The sequence below is a fragment of the Podarcis gaigeae genome, assembly GCF_964106915.1.
Source record: "Podarcis gaigeae genome assembly, chromosome: 4".
Lineage (NCBI taxonomy): Eukaryota > Metazoa > Chordata > Lepidosauria > Squamata > Lacertidae > Podarcis > Podarcis gaigeae.
Genome location: NC_139677.1, coordinates 47,282,085 through 47,298,589, shown reverse-complemented (window position 1 = coordinate 47,298,589; position 16,505 = coordinate 47,282,085). Strand labels below are relative to the sequence as shown.

The window sequence follows — 16,505 nt, the reverse complement described above, 5'->3', positions numbered from 1 at the left end:
TATACCAGCAAACAGTTCGTGAGGAGACAACTGTTGTGATGACTGAAGGTATGACTGTGGAAACCTCTTATGTGCCTTCTGCATACCTGGCAGAAATCCTTCGGCTTCTGCAAGCTTTGTCTGATGTTGAAGACCTCCTTAATTCTCCTAGTCTGCAGGGGAGGGACTGTGAGGATCTTGTCAGACAAGAAGAGTGCCTCATGGTAAGACTCAAACAATTTGAATAATTTGAATAATAATTTGAAGGTAATGTACCATTGCACAGTGATATAGTTCACAAAAGCTTATACCATAAGGTGCCAGAAGACTCTGTTGCTTCTCCTTTGGTCAGTTTTTTTCTTTAATTTTCTCTCTTGGCATTAAAAAAAACACCAAAAACCAATTTCCTAAACTAGGTTGCAGTCCTAACTCCACTTACCTGAGAGTTAACACCATTAAAAGGGCTTAGTCCCAGGTAAATGGGGTTAGGAAATACAGGCCATATCTAACGCAACAGCTCTGCTAATGCAAGGGACTCCCATATGAGCAACAGAACTTACTCTCCTGTCCCCATCATTTTCCTATGCCCTTAACATCAGCTTTGGATGGTTGGCGGACCACCGTAGGAGATTTTGGGGCACACGGGAAGAGGACAGCAAACCTTACTAGTTCAGCATGACATACACACTGAGTTAAAAAATGAAATTTAAACAAAAACTAGAAAGAGGACAAATGTACAGAAACAACTACGCAAAGCAGTGGCAACAAAACGTCTTTAGGCAATTTTAAAGGTTTTTTTTTGTTAGTAATAAAAAAGAAAATATATAAATGTCAATGTAACAGTAGTGTATATATCCATAAAGAAATGATAAACAATACAGTACAAAGTTATTTGGTATTAATTAAATCAGTCCATAATCATTTTATTTTATGTTGCTCCTAATATATTATTCAATATTTTCTTGAATCTTATGCCCAGATTACTTTTTAAAGTGTATCATGACATTGTTGTTGCTATTCTTCACTAAAAAACAATTACTCTTGCTGATGAGGTTAGATTATGCAAAAATTAGATATTATATAAATTACTGTTATTTGGTCCTTTACTGTTATGTGTTTTCCATGTTGTCAACTGTATTGGTCAGAGAATCAATGGCCCAGCAAAAGGATTAGTAGCAGATGAATGGATCCTCATTAGTACTCTTTAATGTCACACATTTGTGCATCTTAGTATGAATTATTTCCATAACCAATCACTTGTTATTCCACATGTATTTGATATTATTGTAGCTGACACCAACTTTAATGATACTGATTAACATGGTTACAAGTAACTATTGCTGTAGGTTTAATTTAACTGAACTATTAAAATGTCAAGAGATGGTAGTTGTGGGCACAGTTCCATCTTCCTCCGAAATAAATCTATCACAGTAGCCAAATAGATCTTACAGATTCATATGCTTTCGTAAGGGATATAGTTTTGATCTGAGCTTCGTAATGAATGAATATTTATTTCCTGGTAAAATCATTCATCATTGTCATTATCCTGGAATAAAAATAGAAACATGGCACATAAATTGTATAGTTGCTGGTTGGAGAAGGTTTAAAATTAAATTGTGGTTGATTTTTTATCCCTAGTAGATTCACATGAATCAAATTTCAAGACAGTAGTAGGTAGAAGTATGTTTTAAAGTCTTTTGTTAACTGTTTTTGATAGCATGTTTAATTAATACCCTTTTATGGGAAACTGAAACTTAGTCTCACCAATAGCCATCAGTTGCAGCCAAGGTTATGGAATCAGCTTAGAGACCCTGGTTTCCATAGAGCCTAATACATGGCCCTATGAGGACCAAGTTTCAGGTTGTCTGCAAATGGGATTCTGCTGATCAACCATTGAATCTGCAGTCCTGTTGTTCACAGTAGTGGAAGGTGACAGAGGCAGACTGATCAGGCCCAATGTCATCATGTAGCCAACTGGAGTCCCACCCTCTCTCTGCTCTCAGAATGCCCTGATTTGGGACTTTCCTCTGGAATGAATACCGCCAGTGAGCTACCTGCCTTCCCACACATTTGGTGGCCGGCAAGAGGCTAACTGAGTCTAAAGAGCTGGGCAAAGGGACATCTCCACCTAATCTCTCCTGCACTGTGTAAGGGGTTTTTGGATTGTTAAGTGAGAACATAAACCAAGCGGGCAAAAATAAATGGCAGTAACCGTTCCATCCTTATAAATATACACAGTATATTGCTATGGTATATATCAGAGGCGGATTTAGGGGAGTGTGACTGGTTTGGTCACACTGGACAACTGTGATGAAGAATGGAAGGCGAGAGACAGGGGTGCTGAATTTGGGCATTGCACAGGCTGCTGATGAAATTTGAGACCCCTTGATCTGCCTCCCTCCCTCTCTCTCTCTCTCTCTCTCTCTCTCTCTCTCTCTCTCTCTCTGTGTGTGTGTGTGTGTGAGTGAGAGAGAGAGAGAGAGAGAGATCCAGAATCTTCTTCCTGAAAGAACCAGCCATCAGTTTTCATGTTCCCCCGTAGTGTAGTGTTAACATTGTGCTCTTCCTATGAGTTGCTCATTGTTTTCCTGTGCATTATATCCTCATAGCAACACTGTGACATATGTTAGACTGAAAAATAATGAGTTGCACACAAAAGGTACATTCAGTGACTGGCCTAAGTGATCATTCAGTAAGTTTCATCAGTGAATAGTGAACCTAGGCTACTCAATTCTAGTAGAACATTTCTAGGTTGGTGGTTTACTCAATCATTGATAAATCAGGCCAGGAATACGTTAATAAATGTTGTTTTCCATAAGGATTATTTCTGACAGCACATAGCATTTGTAGGTGAATAGAAATCTCCACTAAAAATGTCAATTCCAGATAATTATAACCCTTTGTCTCTGCCTTGGCTGTGATTTTTGTCCTTATCCCCAAAGATTATATATGTAAATCCACCAGTTCTCCTTAGGAATCATCACCATTTCTGTTTATGCTAGATATTCATTAATCACTCTAAACCTTTCATTCTCCCAGCAAGAATGCATACATAATCCTCTTTAAATGTGCTGGATTTATGAAAGTTGTAGCAAATATTATGATTCATAGTTCTAGTACATATTTAAGACTGCGATTAAGTAGTGGATCTTTTTCTCTCATTCATGAATGGTACAAGCTGTGCTTCTCTCATTTATGATATCAATATAAAAACTGAAATATGATTACAGATTTGGTATTCATTCCAGAACAATGCCTCATCCTGTAGATATTTTGTTTTCTAAAAATATATTTGCATTTTTGTAAAAGAAATGCACATCTGGATTCTATCAAATAAGCCTAGGAAAGAACTGAGGAACTCAATTTTAGAAATGAAGTCTAAATGGTAAAGTTTAAAATAGCCCTTCCCCGTAGCTGAGCAAAACCCAATTAACCACAATCCATAGAACCAATGTGAATGAATACACTTTCCAACCTGATTTGGATGCTTGGCACACAAATTTCTGAAAAGTCAGATTACTAGAGAATGTTGTTCTTAACTGTCAAAGAGAGGCAAATTTTAGAAAACAAAAATAAATGGCCATCAAAATTTCTTTGATTTGATTTCACTTTCAAGAGCAATGAAATTGATACAGTTCCCAAGTGCTATTGCCACTTCATCTGCTAATGGGCTTCTCTAAGCCTTTCTTTCTTCATTCTTAAAATGAAATCAGAATGCACTTTTCCTAGCCAGTTTACAATCACACTGATGGCATCTAAGGCACATTTCTGCTCTTCAAATACATGCCTGCCTGAGGAGAGCCAGTACCCATAGTGCCAGTGGCTGGCCACTGAGGGTGGGAGGAGAAGGAGGAGAGGAGGAGGAGTTTGGATTTGATATCCCGCTTTCTCACTACCCGAAGGAGTCTCAAAGCGGCTAACAATCTCCTTTTCCCTTCCTCCCCCACAACAAACACTCTGTGAGGTGAGTGGGGCTGAGAGACTTCAGAGAAGTGTGACTAGCCCAAGGTCACCCAGCAGCTGCATGTGGAGGAGCGGAGACGCGAACCCGGTTCCCCAGATTACGAGTCTACCGCTCTTAACCACTACACCACACGAGTTCTCTCACTGAGGGTGGGAGCTGAGAAGGGCACCCAGCAGAACTGGTGCCAGGATGGGGGCACGGATAGTGGCAGGGAGAAGGTGCCACCTGCCCCATTGGTCAATCAAAGGCTGCCTTCCCTTGCTCTAGCAGTAGCCCGGAGCAAGAAAAGGCCAATCTATCTATTTTGCGGTGACCTGAGTAAATATGGTTGCACGTGAGTACGGGGTGCATAAGGGGTGCCTTTACTCACACATGCATTTTCTCTCTCTCTGACACACACTCACACACAGAACGTTAAACAAGCCATTTCTCCTTTGCCTCTTATATTGGACCTTTCCACTAAACCTCTCCACCAAAACTCCCCTCGCTTTTCTTTTACTCCCCAAGTCCATTACCGTAATTCCCTCACACACACACACTCCAGGGCTATAACTCCCTCACACTACATCCCTAGTATCTTCTTTGAATTACTACTCACAGCTTCACCTCTCATACAATCTCAGGCCTATATTCATTATTCAGTCAAGAGCTAGAAGTATTATACGTCTGCTACATATTTTAGACAAAAGTTTGCTGCTTCTTTTCAATTGTGTCTGATATTCTCTTTTCATCTTTTGTGTTGCTTAACATGGCATTGCAGAAAATTAAAGACAGCCTAGGGAGATACTCAGGACAGATTGAAGTTATTTGCAATAAGAAGACTGCAGTTTTAAAAAGTGCCACACCTGGAGAAGCTGGAAGGATACAGGAAAAGCTGACACAGCTTACTTACCAGTGGGAAAAAGTTAACAAGATGTATCAGGACCGACAAACGTAAGTAACTTATTTACAGTAGTTCATTATCTTAACAAGCCTCATTAGTATTTGGCTTACATTGTGTAGTGGCACCTTTGAATATTCTCTGTGGAAAATATTTTGCTGATTTCAGATTGAATCTGTCTTAATATGTGGATGGTCTTGGTATTTCTCTATGGATAATGTATCGATACAATCATTTGACTAAAACTAGATTAATGCACCTCATTTGCAACCAAGCTAATATAGATATCTTCCTCAATAAAGAGGCTATTGTTTTTCTTACTTTTGGGATGATAGAATAATAAGAAAAAAAGGAGGAGTGGGTTTGGAAAAGTAGTTCGGGTCTAGCTGTCACTCTTAAGACATAGCAGTTTCTTTTGTGATAGAAGCCACTGTGTACCTGTAATTATTTAATTATAAATGGTGCTTTTGGAAGCACTCTATAAAATATGCACAGATTGTTGCAATCATCGTGAATTTTGGTGGAAGGAGTTGGGTGAAAAGAAGGCTGTATCTTTATTGAGATTAATCATGACTGCAAATAGTTTGGCAATGTATCATGAGGAACTTGACAACGGTATTGAGGAAGTCCAGTGATAACCCAGGGCCAACTGCAAGGTAAAACATTGAGGCGGAAGAAAGCAGAGGCCCGTGCAGTTTGGCCATTGTTGCCTTTAAGCCACCATTGCTTTCTAAGTATAAGACTGGGAAGTGCACCAAACCTCAAGGTTTCTTCATGAAGCCCTGCCTAGTTTAGTGGATTATAGAAGTCTCTTCCCAGTCTAAGTCTAAGTAAGACTGGAGTACCTGGCTGCTGTAAAGGCATGTTGCAACATGAGAAGTACAGACATCTGAATACAAATATCCTGCTGGTGTGCTTGCACCATGCGGACCTTGCCACCACCTTGCCCCTTCCCTTCTCCCTCCTGGGAAGCTACAGCAACACTGGTGACATGAGGTCAGTTAAGAACTGCTGCCCTGGCTTAGTAACTGCTCTGTCCGTATATATGATGTGTGAATGGAGCTATTAATGTTGGCTTTTTGTACTAAATGTGGTCCATGATATCATGGTACTCATGTCATGTGACACAGTATTTTATATGGCAGATAAGATAATCTATTGATGAGAATCTAAAGTAGCCCTAAAATGTGAATACTATTAATTAAAAAGTGGTTGGTGGATTTAAATTTTGTCTTCTAATTATTGTTATACTGATAGTAAACACAATAAAAAGGGACACACTCTTAAATTTAATTGCCATTATTCAAAGGCAAAATTCTATAGCAGCAGCAGGGGCTATATTGTTTCAATATAGGAGTGGTTTTTCAGAAGTGTTTAGTGTTTGCATTTTGTTGTATGAAACTTTGATGTGCTTTTGGCGAGCAAGGGTAGTAAACAGTGTAGAATATAGTATATTGTTTCACCATTGAACAACAAATATTTAACACATCTAAGAACAACTTTATATCAGATGTGTTAAAATGAACTGCAAATTATATTCCACACTGTAGATGTGCATAGAAGTGTATTTTATTAAAATGCAATCTGTATCTAGCTCTTGTTTTGGTTCATTCTTTGATATTTCTCTCCCCCTGCTTTCTCCCAGTGTGATACATTAAACAGCTAACCTTGTATTGGCTTCCTTTAGCTCATTTAGGCTGTAATCCTATAAAAACTTGCCTGAAAGTAAGTCTCATTGAGTTTTCTTCTGACTAGACATGCATAGGAATGCATGAAATGACTATAGGACTGAGCTGAGAAGATAATTTGGAACTGGGGAAAATATGCCATTAATCCCCTATATGTCATTGCTGTTTGGCCTCCTCTTCTAAAGCGCAACTTAGAGACAGATGTATGATCTGGGAAGGTTTCCAGGTTCTCTCTTTGTGTGTGTTTCCCCCTTTTTAAATTAGACAACTTGGCATTGTCTGCATTATGCAGGATTCTTCTGTTTGTCTCTGTGCCATCTGTGGCAGTGAAAATGAGTTATATTTGCCTCACATGGTGAGGTGCTCACCAAGAGAATAACAATGTTTTCTCAAAGCTTAGCCTCAGACACATGTTTGCTCTCTGCTAAACAAAAAGGAATTCTGTGATTTATATTATTATCATCACCATCATCACCACCACCACCATCATCATCCCTCTTGCTAGATTCCTCAGGCAGTCTGCAAGGGGGGGGGGGCAGCAAATCTAGGAAGTAGGGCTTTTGGCTCAGCCTTATTTATTGAATATATATTATTTAAACCCTCTTGCCCAGATAACACAAAAACTGTAAACCCAGATTTACCCCTTCCCAAAAATACCCTACCCAAAATACCTCCAGGACTGATTTTGTTGATCTAGTAGTTACTCTAGCATATCATATGGTGATCTAGCATATCATATGGATGTGTTACCGCTGTCATGTGCTGACAGCTTCTAGCAGCCACAGATAAGAGTTGAGTGCAGGGTGGGGACCAAGGATGGTATAAGGTATGAGCCACTCGCGGAGGAAGGGGGTGCGGTGGGTGCGGTTCACCCTGGGTGTCATCCCTGAGGGGGGGTGACATTGCCGTCCCATCCCCTGGGATGCTTGCCCTGCCCCCAGGTGCACAGCATGTCCGCTGCTCTGGGAGCCAGAGCACCTAGCTCCGCCTCTGGTATGAGCAAACCCAGTCCTGCCACTAGGCATGGAGTGGCCACTGTGTCAGGTTGCATAAGTCCTCAAGCTGGCACCTCTGTGGGCTCCCAGTCTAGCTCGCCACCTCTGTCAATAGTGGAGAAGTGGAGCCAGCATCAGTGCCAATTTGGGGTAAGATCTCACCTCAAATTGCATAAGATCTTGCCCTATTTTGATCTCACCCCAAGTTGGTGTTGATGGCAGTGGTTCTTCTCTGCCAGCAGCGGATGCAGCAGATTGCACAGGGCAGGAGGTGGTGGTGGCAGAGTAGGCGGTGCAGGCGGTGGCAGCAGTGGCAGGGCAGCACTCAGGTGGTGAAACAAGACATGCCACGTCTGGGTATGAGGCAGAGATTCTGTGCTCATTTTTAAAAATTGAAAATGCATTAAATTGCGTGGCGATATTCCAAGTAAAGGTTCTTCATACTGGAGCACAAGAATATTAATGTATGTATGGGCTCTTGCCATCAGCACATGAAAGGGTCTTACCAAGATGCAAAGCAAATTGCAGTTTATTTCTTAGCTGACTGTTAACAAAGCAAGTACCAGAAGACACTGAAGCATAAAATGTTAAATTGCATGAACTTTCATTTTGTTTTCTGGTTTAATCTTTTTCTCGCCATAGTGTCACTTTTGCTGTCACTATTTTACTGGGCTGTTCTGGAACGTGGCCGTGTCCCTGAAGCCATCTGTGTTTTTCTGAGAATCATCTGAGCTGCACAGAAATGCTTGGGAAAACGGAGATTAAGGCAGACAATATGGCCTCTAGCACTTCGCTTCTAGTTATAAGAAGTGGAAGTATCATTACAATTCTGCCCTTGAGACATGGATCAAGAACCTTGCCAACATGCATTTTTGATGCTTAAACTTCAGGATTGGTTTTAGAAGCGGTGGCGCTCTCCTCCCTTGTGCTTTCAGATTCAATTTTTGTGTTAGTCACTTTAGTGTACATATATATTTTTGAATTTCAGTACAATATCTTGTGTTGAAATGTTTTTCAAAGGAGTAAGGAATTAAGCATATAGGTGATTCCATTCTAGTGATCAAATACAATAACATCAAAATATCAGTGAGTGAGTGAGACCCTTTTATTTGCTTCTGCTTTTCATGTCAAAAAAAGCATTGCTCTTTCTCTGTACTGGTCTGACTATTATTTCATAAATTATGCGAGTAAACAATGTTTTCAACATGTGGGCCAATTAGTTTGTTTCTGGCAATTGCCACCATCCCATTCCACCAAAATAAACAGGCTAGTTGACAAACCATCAGTTTGTTAAATAAAACAAATGCAATCTGAAGAATACTGTTGGTTTTATGCTACAGATTATTGCATTTTCAGTGCACAGCAAGACTGGCATAATGAGGTCAGAGTGGGCACCATAATTCACCAAAGGTAAATACTTAGCTTATATTTTGTGGTCAAATAGCAGCAAAACATGATTAACAATTAGAAATGTCAACAAAATTCATTATTCCCTTGTTTGGAATACAACCTTTAGTACAAATTTCCAATCTGATGCAAGAATTAGAAGCCTATATTCCTAATACTTCTCTGCTTCAGATTGTAATCTGAGATGGAAAAGAACTTTCCGCTGTATTCTGCCTCATAATAACTCACTCATTTCCAGTGCCTCTCCATACCTGGCTATTGTAGATGCAGCTACTGCAGGAAGTAGGCTTCTCTTTCCCCCTCCCTGGGTGCATATGGATCACTACTACAGCAGCAACCCATGTGTTGGTGCCTTTGAAAATGCATGGGCTCCTACTGCCTTAGGAGTTAAATATTTTTCCAAGAGAGACAGGGAAGAAAGAAGGTATTACATAGGAAGTGGGACCAGTAACTTGAAGATAGGACCATCAGGTTAAGTTCTACTTCCATGTATTTGTTCTACAGCTGGAGGGGAATGCATGGCAGGAGAGACCCACCTGTGCATTCTACAGACACTATCCTTGTGCTCAAAATCACCAATCCCAACACTAATTATTAAAGGGGTTGGCTCATCTCCATTGTCCTTCATTCCTTAGAGTTTCGCCCTAATCTCAAACCTACTTTGATTATCTGTTTCCTTGTAAAACATGAATTAGCTCTCCCCTTCCAGGTGTCACCATCTTGTATCTGTTCTGTTGGCTGCTGCTTTTACACAAGCTACTTCAATGACTAAATCTTCTTGTGAGCTACTGAAGGCACTGCCTCATTACGTTACTATTTTATTAATCATAATGTCAGAGAAAGATATGGAATCATTTGGCTTGGTGAATAAGCTTTCTTTGCTATTTCTAAGTGCTTGTGGTCCAGGAACAACTACTATACGAAACAGCATCATGAGATTCTTTGCGAGTTGGTGGGCTGGTGCTCTTAACTGATGCACCAGCCATAACCTATGCCAATTCCCCAAAAGGCTTCTCCTTGCCAACAGACATCACAGTAATCTTAACTGGATTGAGGCTAAACCATGTGGCTGATTTCCAGGCCCTTCTTAACCATGCCAAAAATGGAGAAAGCATGGAAGCAGAAAAATCGGATAGTAAACAGGAAAAGATTCATTGATATGCAGTCAGATAGCAATCTTGCCCAAATCATTTATGCAGATACAAATCTGAGAATTTGTTTCTAATTGCAATGTTAGTGCTTGCTTCCACTAATTCATCTGTGCCAGACTTTCCCCCTTTCTTTCTAAAAGACTTGGTGCAGGATATAATTTGTTGGACTGCCACACACCCAGCTTTCCTTATTTTCAATGCTTTATGAATATTAAATAGTAGCAGTTATATGCCATGCTAGGCATATAATAGTTTAAGATGAAGGAATAGGAGTGTCATATTCTAATTATTGAACTTATTTGTTGTAACTGAATTTGTTGTTTTGGGGACTAAGAATATTAGATCAGAAAATATGTTTATAGGTTAGTCATTGGTGATTTGGATTTTTTTCTTTTCACTAGCACTATGTTTTCCTTATATTAATAGCTGCATGAGCTAATCAAATCCCATGTTTTGTCTTCTTCATACTGGTACCTCAATAAGATGCAGATTGTGTTTGACTCTTGCTTACTTGGAGAAACGTTATTCAAAAGTTATGTGTTTTGTCCTTATCTAAAAAATTAAATCCCGTTTTTTTTAAAATAAAAATTGGTATATTTTGTTCAGTTGTTTGGAAATATTACAACAAGGTTGGGGACACTGGCCCTTCAAGAATGGGGTAAATACAACTCCCAGCATCCATTATCATTGGCCATGCTGGTCATGAGGGCTAGACACCAGCAACGTCCAAGACTATCCAGGAAAAAACACAATCTTACACTGATGGAGCCTGTTCTAATTGTAATGTGGGTGGGTAGGTGCATTAAGCTGCAATTAGGGTTGCCATACATCCAGGATTTCCTGGCCGTGCCCTCTTTGGGGGGGCAGCACCCCCATCCACAGAGATTTTTGCATTTTGGTTTAAATGTCCACAAGTAAGCCCTACATTTATGCATCACCAAGGACTAAGCCCTGTTGAACTCAATGGAACTTGCTTCTTAATAGACATGTATGGGATTGCAGTGTTAGCCATTGAATCAGAACAGCAGTAGGTCCCCCCCCCCCAGCCTGTGGGTCTCATTCTCTTATGAGCAACCTTCCGAGGGGGTGTGTGGCATGCCAGTGATGGATGGGGTGAGAGGCAAAGGTGGACAGAGCAATGAATATGAAATTTACCTTTGTACATTAGTCTGGTTCCCCTCACCACCCCCCACTCCCACCACCCTCCCTCCCTCCCCCCCTCTCTCCCCTCATAGAACCTCTGTTTTCTATCCATACATGCAAAAAACATTATCAGACTTCAAGAACAGAAACCATACAAAAACACCCAAGAAGGGTATAAACCAGGACCAGTATGGCCTGGAGAGAGTACGTGTGGCTATGGAGGGGGGTATGGCCTTGGAAGAGATCCAAGGAGCAGATAGAGAGTAATGAAGGGTCATATTTGACCCCTGGGCTTGAGGTTATCCATCACAGTGGTGGACTAATGTTCAGCTAGACATTGCAGAATGAGTGGGTTGTTATTGTCAACAATGGGGCTGTAAATTGTTTAGACAATACAACTGTAAATAATACTGCTTCCCCTGTGGATAAACTTTACTTTACAAAAAGATGCAGTGATTTTGTAACCTTATGTTCATTTCACAATCTGCATTAATCTTTCTCAGCTCTGCCTGATGCGACTGTAAGAGACTCATAAATGTCACACCACGTTTTTAACTCTCATAGCTTCATATTTATGTCTCAAACAAAGCCAGTTGTTTCTTTATCACCTAAAGAAAATATTTTATATTATTTAAGACTGTGAATTTATAAGTGGGATTAAAAAAAATAGAATTGCAGGGAATCCTTGGATACAATGAAAAACAATTTCTTATGTCAGACTTGATTTGCTAGTCAGGTTTTTTTAGCAGGGTTTCATCTTCATCAGTTTTGCTGTTTTAATAAAAGTCTTGGCAGATAGTAAGCTGTTGAGTTTTCACAATATGTCACTCCACACTGGAGCCAATTCAGGGACAGGATTTCCTCTTGGTGGTATCCCATTGCCTAATGAAAAGGTTTATCTCATTATCTTAGTATCAGTGGCAGAATGGCTTAATCCCTCCAAATGTGGATTCATGATATTTAATTTGTTGTTCTGCATGCTAATAGAATGGTACAGTGGTACCTCAGGTTACATACGCTTCAGGTTACATATGCTTCAGGTTACAGACTCCGCTAACCCAGAAATAGTGCTTCAGGTTAAGAACTTTGCTTCAGGATGAGAACAGAAATCGTGTTCTGGCGGCGCAGCGGCAGCAGGAGGCCCCATTAGCTAAAGTGGTGCTTCAGGTTAAGAACAGTTTCAAGTTAAGTATGGACCTCCGGAATGAATTAAGTACTTAACCTGAGGTACCACTGTACTTTTTGGCCTGATTGGAATCCTGTAGTTCTAATTATGTTTTAGTGAACTTCGAGATGCCATGTCCTTGGCTAGCACAATAAAAGTTTATGTTTTTATTTAGTAAACTATGGTTGGTTTTGAATAATTTGTCATCTCCCTGAACCCATTGCTCCCTGTTGCACCATTTATCACTTCGTATCACTTTTCATTCTGCCTCAGCACTTGGTGGCACACCCCTGTGAACATTAACAAAAGATCATTGTTTATCACTTGGTCTGTATATGAATGCTTGAAAACACTCATGGACACTCAGAGGAACAGACATCACTTCTGCTGCCTCTGCCACTTGGTGGAGGAGCAAAGGGAGGCAGTGGAGCAGACACTCAAGTTCTACATCAGTGTGTCCTTTCACACTGAAGAAAGGACTGAAATTACAGTATCCCCTGTGGTCAGGGCCATCTTAAGCATATCCAGCACCGTGGTGCAAATATTTATCCACCCGCCCCCGTTTCCCAGAGTTGTCAACCTTCTTTAAGGGGGGGGGGCACTCGGTCCGGCTCATTTACATCACGTGGTCCGACGTGCGCTCACGCTGCACGTAAGAGGATCACAGCCCAGACGGCCTCCTGTGCCCTCCTGCAAAGCCTCCCTCTAAGCAGCCGGCACCCTTTACCTCCCCCTGTCCAGGGAAGTCCATGCGACAGGAGGGCCAGCAAGCAGATCTGGTGGCTTGCCGGCTGTCCCATCCTTGCTCAGTGCCGGGATTGCATAGGGCGCTTCCCTGCTCCGCTCGCAGACTCTGCAGGGAGGCGTGCAGGTAGCAACGCGGCCAGAGAGGGGCCGGAGAGACAAGCCTGCCCCCAATTGCACCCGCCAGGCAGCCCCGGTGGGAGGGGACACAGCACACTCCGATGGGCGGCTAAGAGGAGAGGAGCAGGCTGCTCCAGGGCGAGGAAGGGAGCGTGCCCTGACTCTCCTTCCCGGACACTCAGCCTGTGGCGCCCTCCAAATTCTGGTGCCCTGGCGCCCCGCGCCACTAACGTCTATGGGTAAGACACCCCTGCCTTTGGCAAAAAGATGCTATTCATATTGTTTTCTGCCTTGGAGAAGGACATTTCCCCAGTGGTGAGCAGTGCCATGCTCAACTGCTTGCAGCAAGCAATGAGCAGGGTCCTGAGCTCATCTCACAAAGGTGTCTGTGGACTCAAACAGACTTTTTGGATGCTTGCATCATCCCCTATGCAACACTATAGCTTGAAGTATCTGGTTTTGTGGGGAAAGAGAGCTTAAGTAAATTAAGGATTCTACTCAGAACTCTCCATTCTGAGGCATAAAATAGGGATTTATTTCAGGTTATATGTTGTTTTGGACAACTTTGTAAAGTATCACTGTAACAAAGCAAAGATTTCTGCTTTGTCTAGCACCTTGATCCTAACATATGCACTTGTGTGTGGCTGAACATGATTTGTGGCAATGAATCCTGTGACTTTGGGTAGTTTCCTTGAAGTCAGTTATTTGAGAATGCTCCAGATGAAAGGAATGGGTGTTCAGTGAATGTTCGGTTTGAAAGGAACCCTTTCTCTTTCATTTCAGGATTAGACTGAGTGACAAATGTGTCTAATTATATAATTGTTCTCTTTTCACAAATCACCTGCCCTTCCTAGGAAATACATTTTCCATATTGTTAGCATATACAGTATAGGAAACAAAAATACCATAAAAAGGGAGTTTAGGATGTGAAAAGCTTTGCAGGATTTGCTGCTGGTTTAGTAAAGGAAGTTCTATACAGTAAGAGAAAATTGCAATTAGTTTCTAACTCTGCATAATGAAATGTACCGGTAATATCAATATTTTTATTATTTGGAATGCCCTGTATTTACATCTATTTTATAACAAAATAATAGATTTAGTATATAACTAAGGATGATATGTTTGACTTTACAGGCTCACAGCAGTCATCAATCTAAAATGAGCCCTCATCAATGTTGAATATATTCCAAAAGATACAGGCAGATTTTAGTTTTAATTGTCTGAATTTCTTTTGTGTGTGTTCCAGTTTTTCAGAACATCAGTGGCAGTAGAAGTCAGATATTGTGAACAGATTATGCACATAATAAAAAACTTACAACATGAGAGATTTAGACAATTAATACTTTCCTTCATAGTGACTTGCTTATTTATTGCTTATTTATGTAAAGCCTTTTTACCCAGCTCTTTGGTTGTAGAAGCTCCAGAGCAGTTTACATAGGGTAAATAAAAACAAATAGTTCCTGCAAGCATGCTTACAATGTAAAAGACACAAGTCAATAGGAAAGAAGGAAGAGATGAGAAGGGAAGAAAACAACAAGCAAACTCGGGCACCAGTTAAATTTAGGGAAAGGAACAGCTGGTCTTTCAGTATGAAGGTATGACTATTTGCTGGGGGAAACATCATAGCTCAGTAGTACAGCATCTGTGTTGCATGCAGAAGTTCCCAAACTCAATCCTCAATAGTTTCAACTACAGCTGGGGGGGGGGGGGGGACTCCTGTCTGAAATCCTGGAGAGCTGCTGCTAGTCCGTGTAGACAATACTGAGTTAAATAGACTAATTGTCTGACTCAGTATAAGGCAGGTTACTACGTTCCTGTGACCCTGCTGATTCCTATCCTTCCTTCTGCTTCAGCCTAATATTATGGCTGCTGGCATAAAATAGGTGAGAGAAGGAGAAGCCAAGTCACTTAACAGTTATTAGTACAATTGATTTGTTAAGTTAAACATGGGTTGTGTGAAACATACTCATTTGTAGTTGGATTTATGCAATTGTATTTATGGAATTAGAGACGAATAGTGTGGTGGCTAGAGGGACGCGGGTGGCGCTGTGGTGTAAACCATTGAGCCTTGGGCTTGCTGATCGGAAGGTTGGCGGTTCGAATCCCCACGATGGGGTGAGCTCCTGTTGTTCGGTCCTGCTTCTGCCAACCTAGCAGTTTGAAAACACCTCAAAGTGCGAGTAGATAAATAGGTACCACTCCGGCGGGAAGGTAAATGGCGTTTCCATGTGCTGCTCTGGTTTCGCCAGAAGCAGCTTAGTCATGCTGGCCACATGATCTGGAAAAACTGTCTGCAGACAAACGTCGGCTCGCTCGGCCAGTAAAGCGAGATGAGCGCTGCAACCACAGAGTCGTTCACGACTGGACTTGACTGTCAGGGATCCTTTACCCTTACCTTTACCTAGTGTGGTGGCTAAGTTTGCTAACAACACAAATTATTCCAGGTGGTAAAAACAAAACAGAGTTGTGCGTGCCGTGCTTCAAAAAGGTTTTTTCCAAACTGGGGAAATGGGAATTAAATTTGCAGATTCAATGCAAGCACGAAGAAAGTGATGCATATTGGGGCAAAATAAATACATCCTAATTTCAAATGTGATCTAGACTGCAAGTGGTCTGGTTCACACATCATAGTAAGTCAAACTGTGGCTTACGAAGGCCACACAAATGTGGCTTACAGAAAGCAGCATGCAACTTCTTTGTATAAGCTAAGTCAAGCTTTGGCTCAGTATGTCGTCTGAACCTGGGCTCATAGTTAAACTTTTTCCTTCTTAACCACGATCTGCTCTGACATTTAGCTTAGCTTTATGCGTGAACATGGCCCGTGTCTGACTAGAAAAGTGATCTTGGGGTTTCAATGAACAGCTTGATTAAAATTTGACCCATTGTGTGGAAAACCATGACAGGGATCAAAAAACAAACTGCCAACATCATAATGCACTTATATAAATCCATAATGTGACCGTGCTTGGAATACTGTGTAGTCATGTGTTTTGGTTGCTTCACTTCACAAAGGATATTGCATGGCTAGAAAACATGCAGAGAAATACACACAAAATTATCAACGGGCTGGAGCTACTACCATATGTGGAATGGTTGCAACATTTGTGACTTTATAGTTTAGTAATAGGGAGTATGAAATAGGTACAGTGGTACCTCGGGTTGCACACGCTTCAGGTTACATACGCTTCAGGTTACATACTCCGTTAACCCAGAAATAGTACCTTGGGTTAAGAACTTTGCTTCAGGATAAGAACAGAAATCATTCTTCG

At 41.1% G+C, this 16,505-nt stretch overlaps 1 protein-coding gene and 1 long non-coding RNA gene across 21 annotated transcripts in view; one reads left to right on the top strand and one right to left on the bottom strand.

The window, feature by feature from the left end:
- DMD (dystrophin) overlaps positions 1-16,505 on the top strand; it is a 991,104-nt gene that overhangs the window by 490,625 nt on the left and 483,974 nt on the right. For all 20 annotated transcript variants that reach the window (XM_083734089.1, XM_083734109.1, XM_083734093.1 and 17 more), the window contains 2 exons: positions 9-203; positions 4,704-4,876. In XM_083734089.1, the coding sequence (XP_083590215.1) occupies positions 9-203; positions 4,704-4,876 (368 nt within the window). The remainder of the gene's footprint in view (positions 1-8; positions 204-4,703; positions 4,877-16,505) is intronic.
- Positions 1-16,505, bottom strand: part of LOC310842606 — a 438,867-nt gene that overhangs the window by 291,989 nt on the left and 130,373 nt on the right. The window lies entirely within an intron of this gene.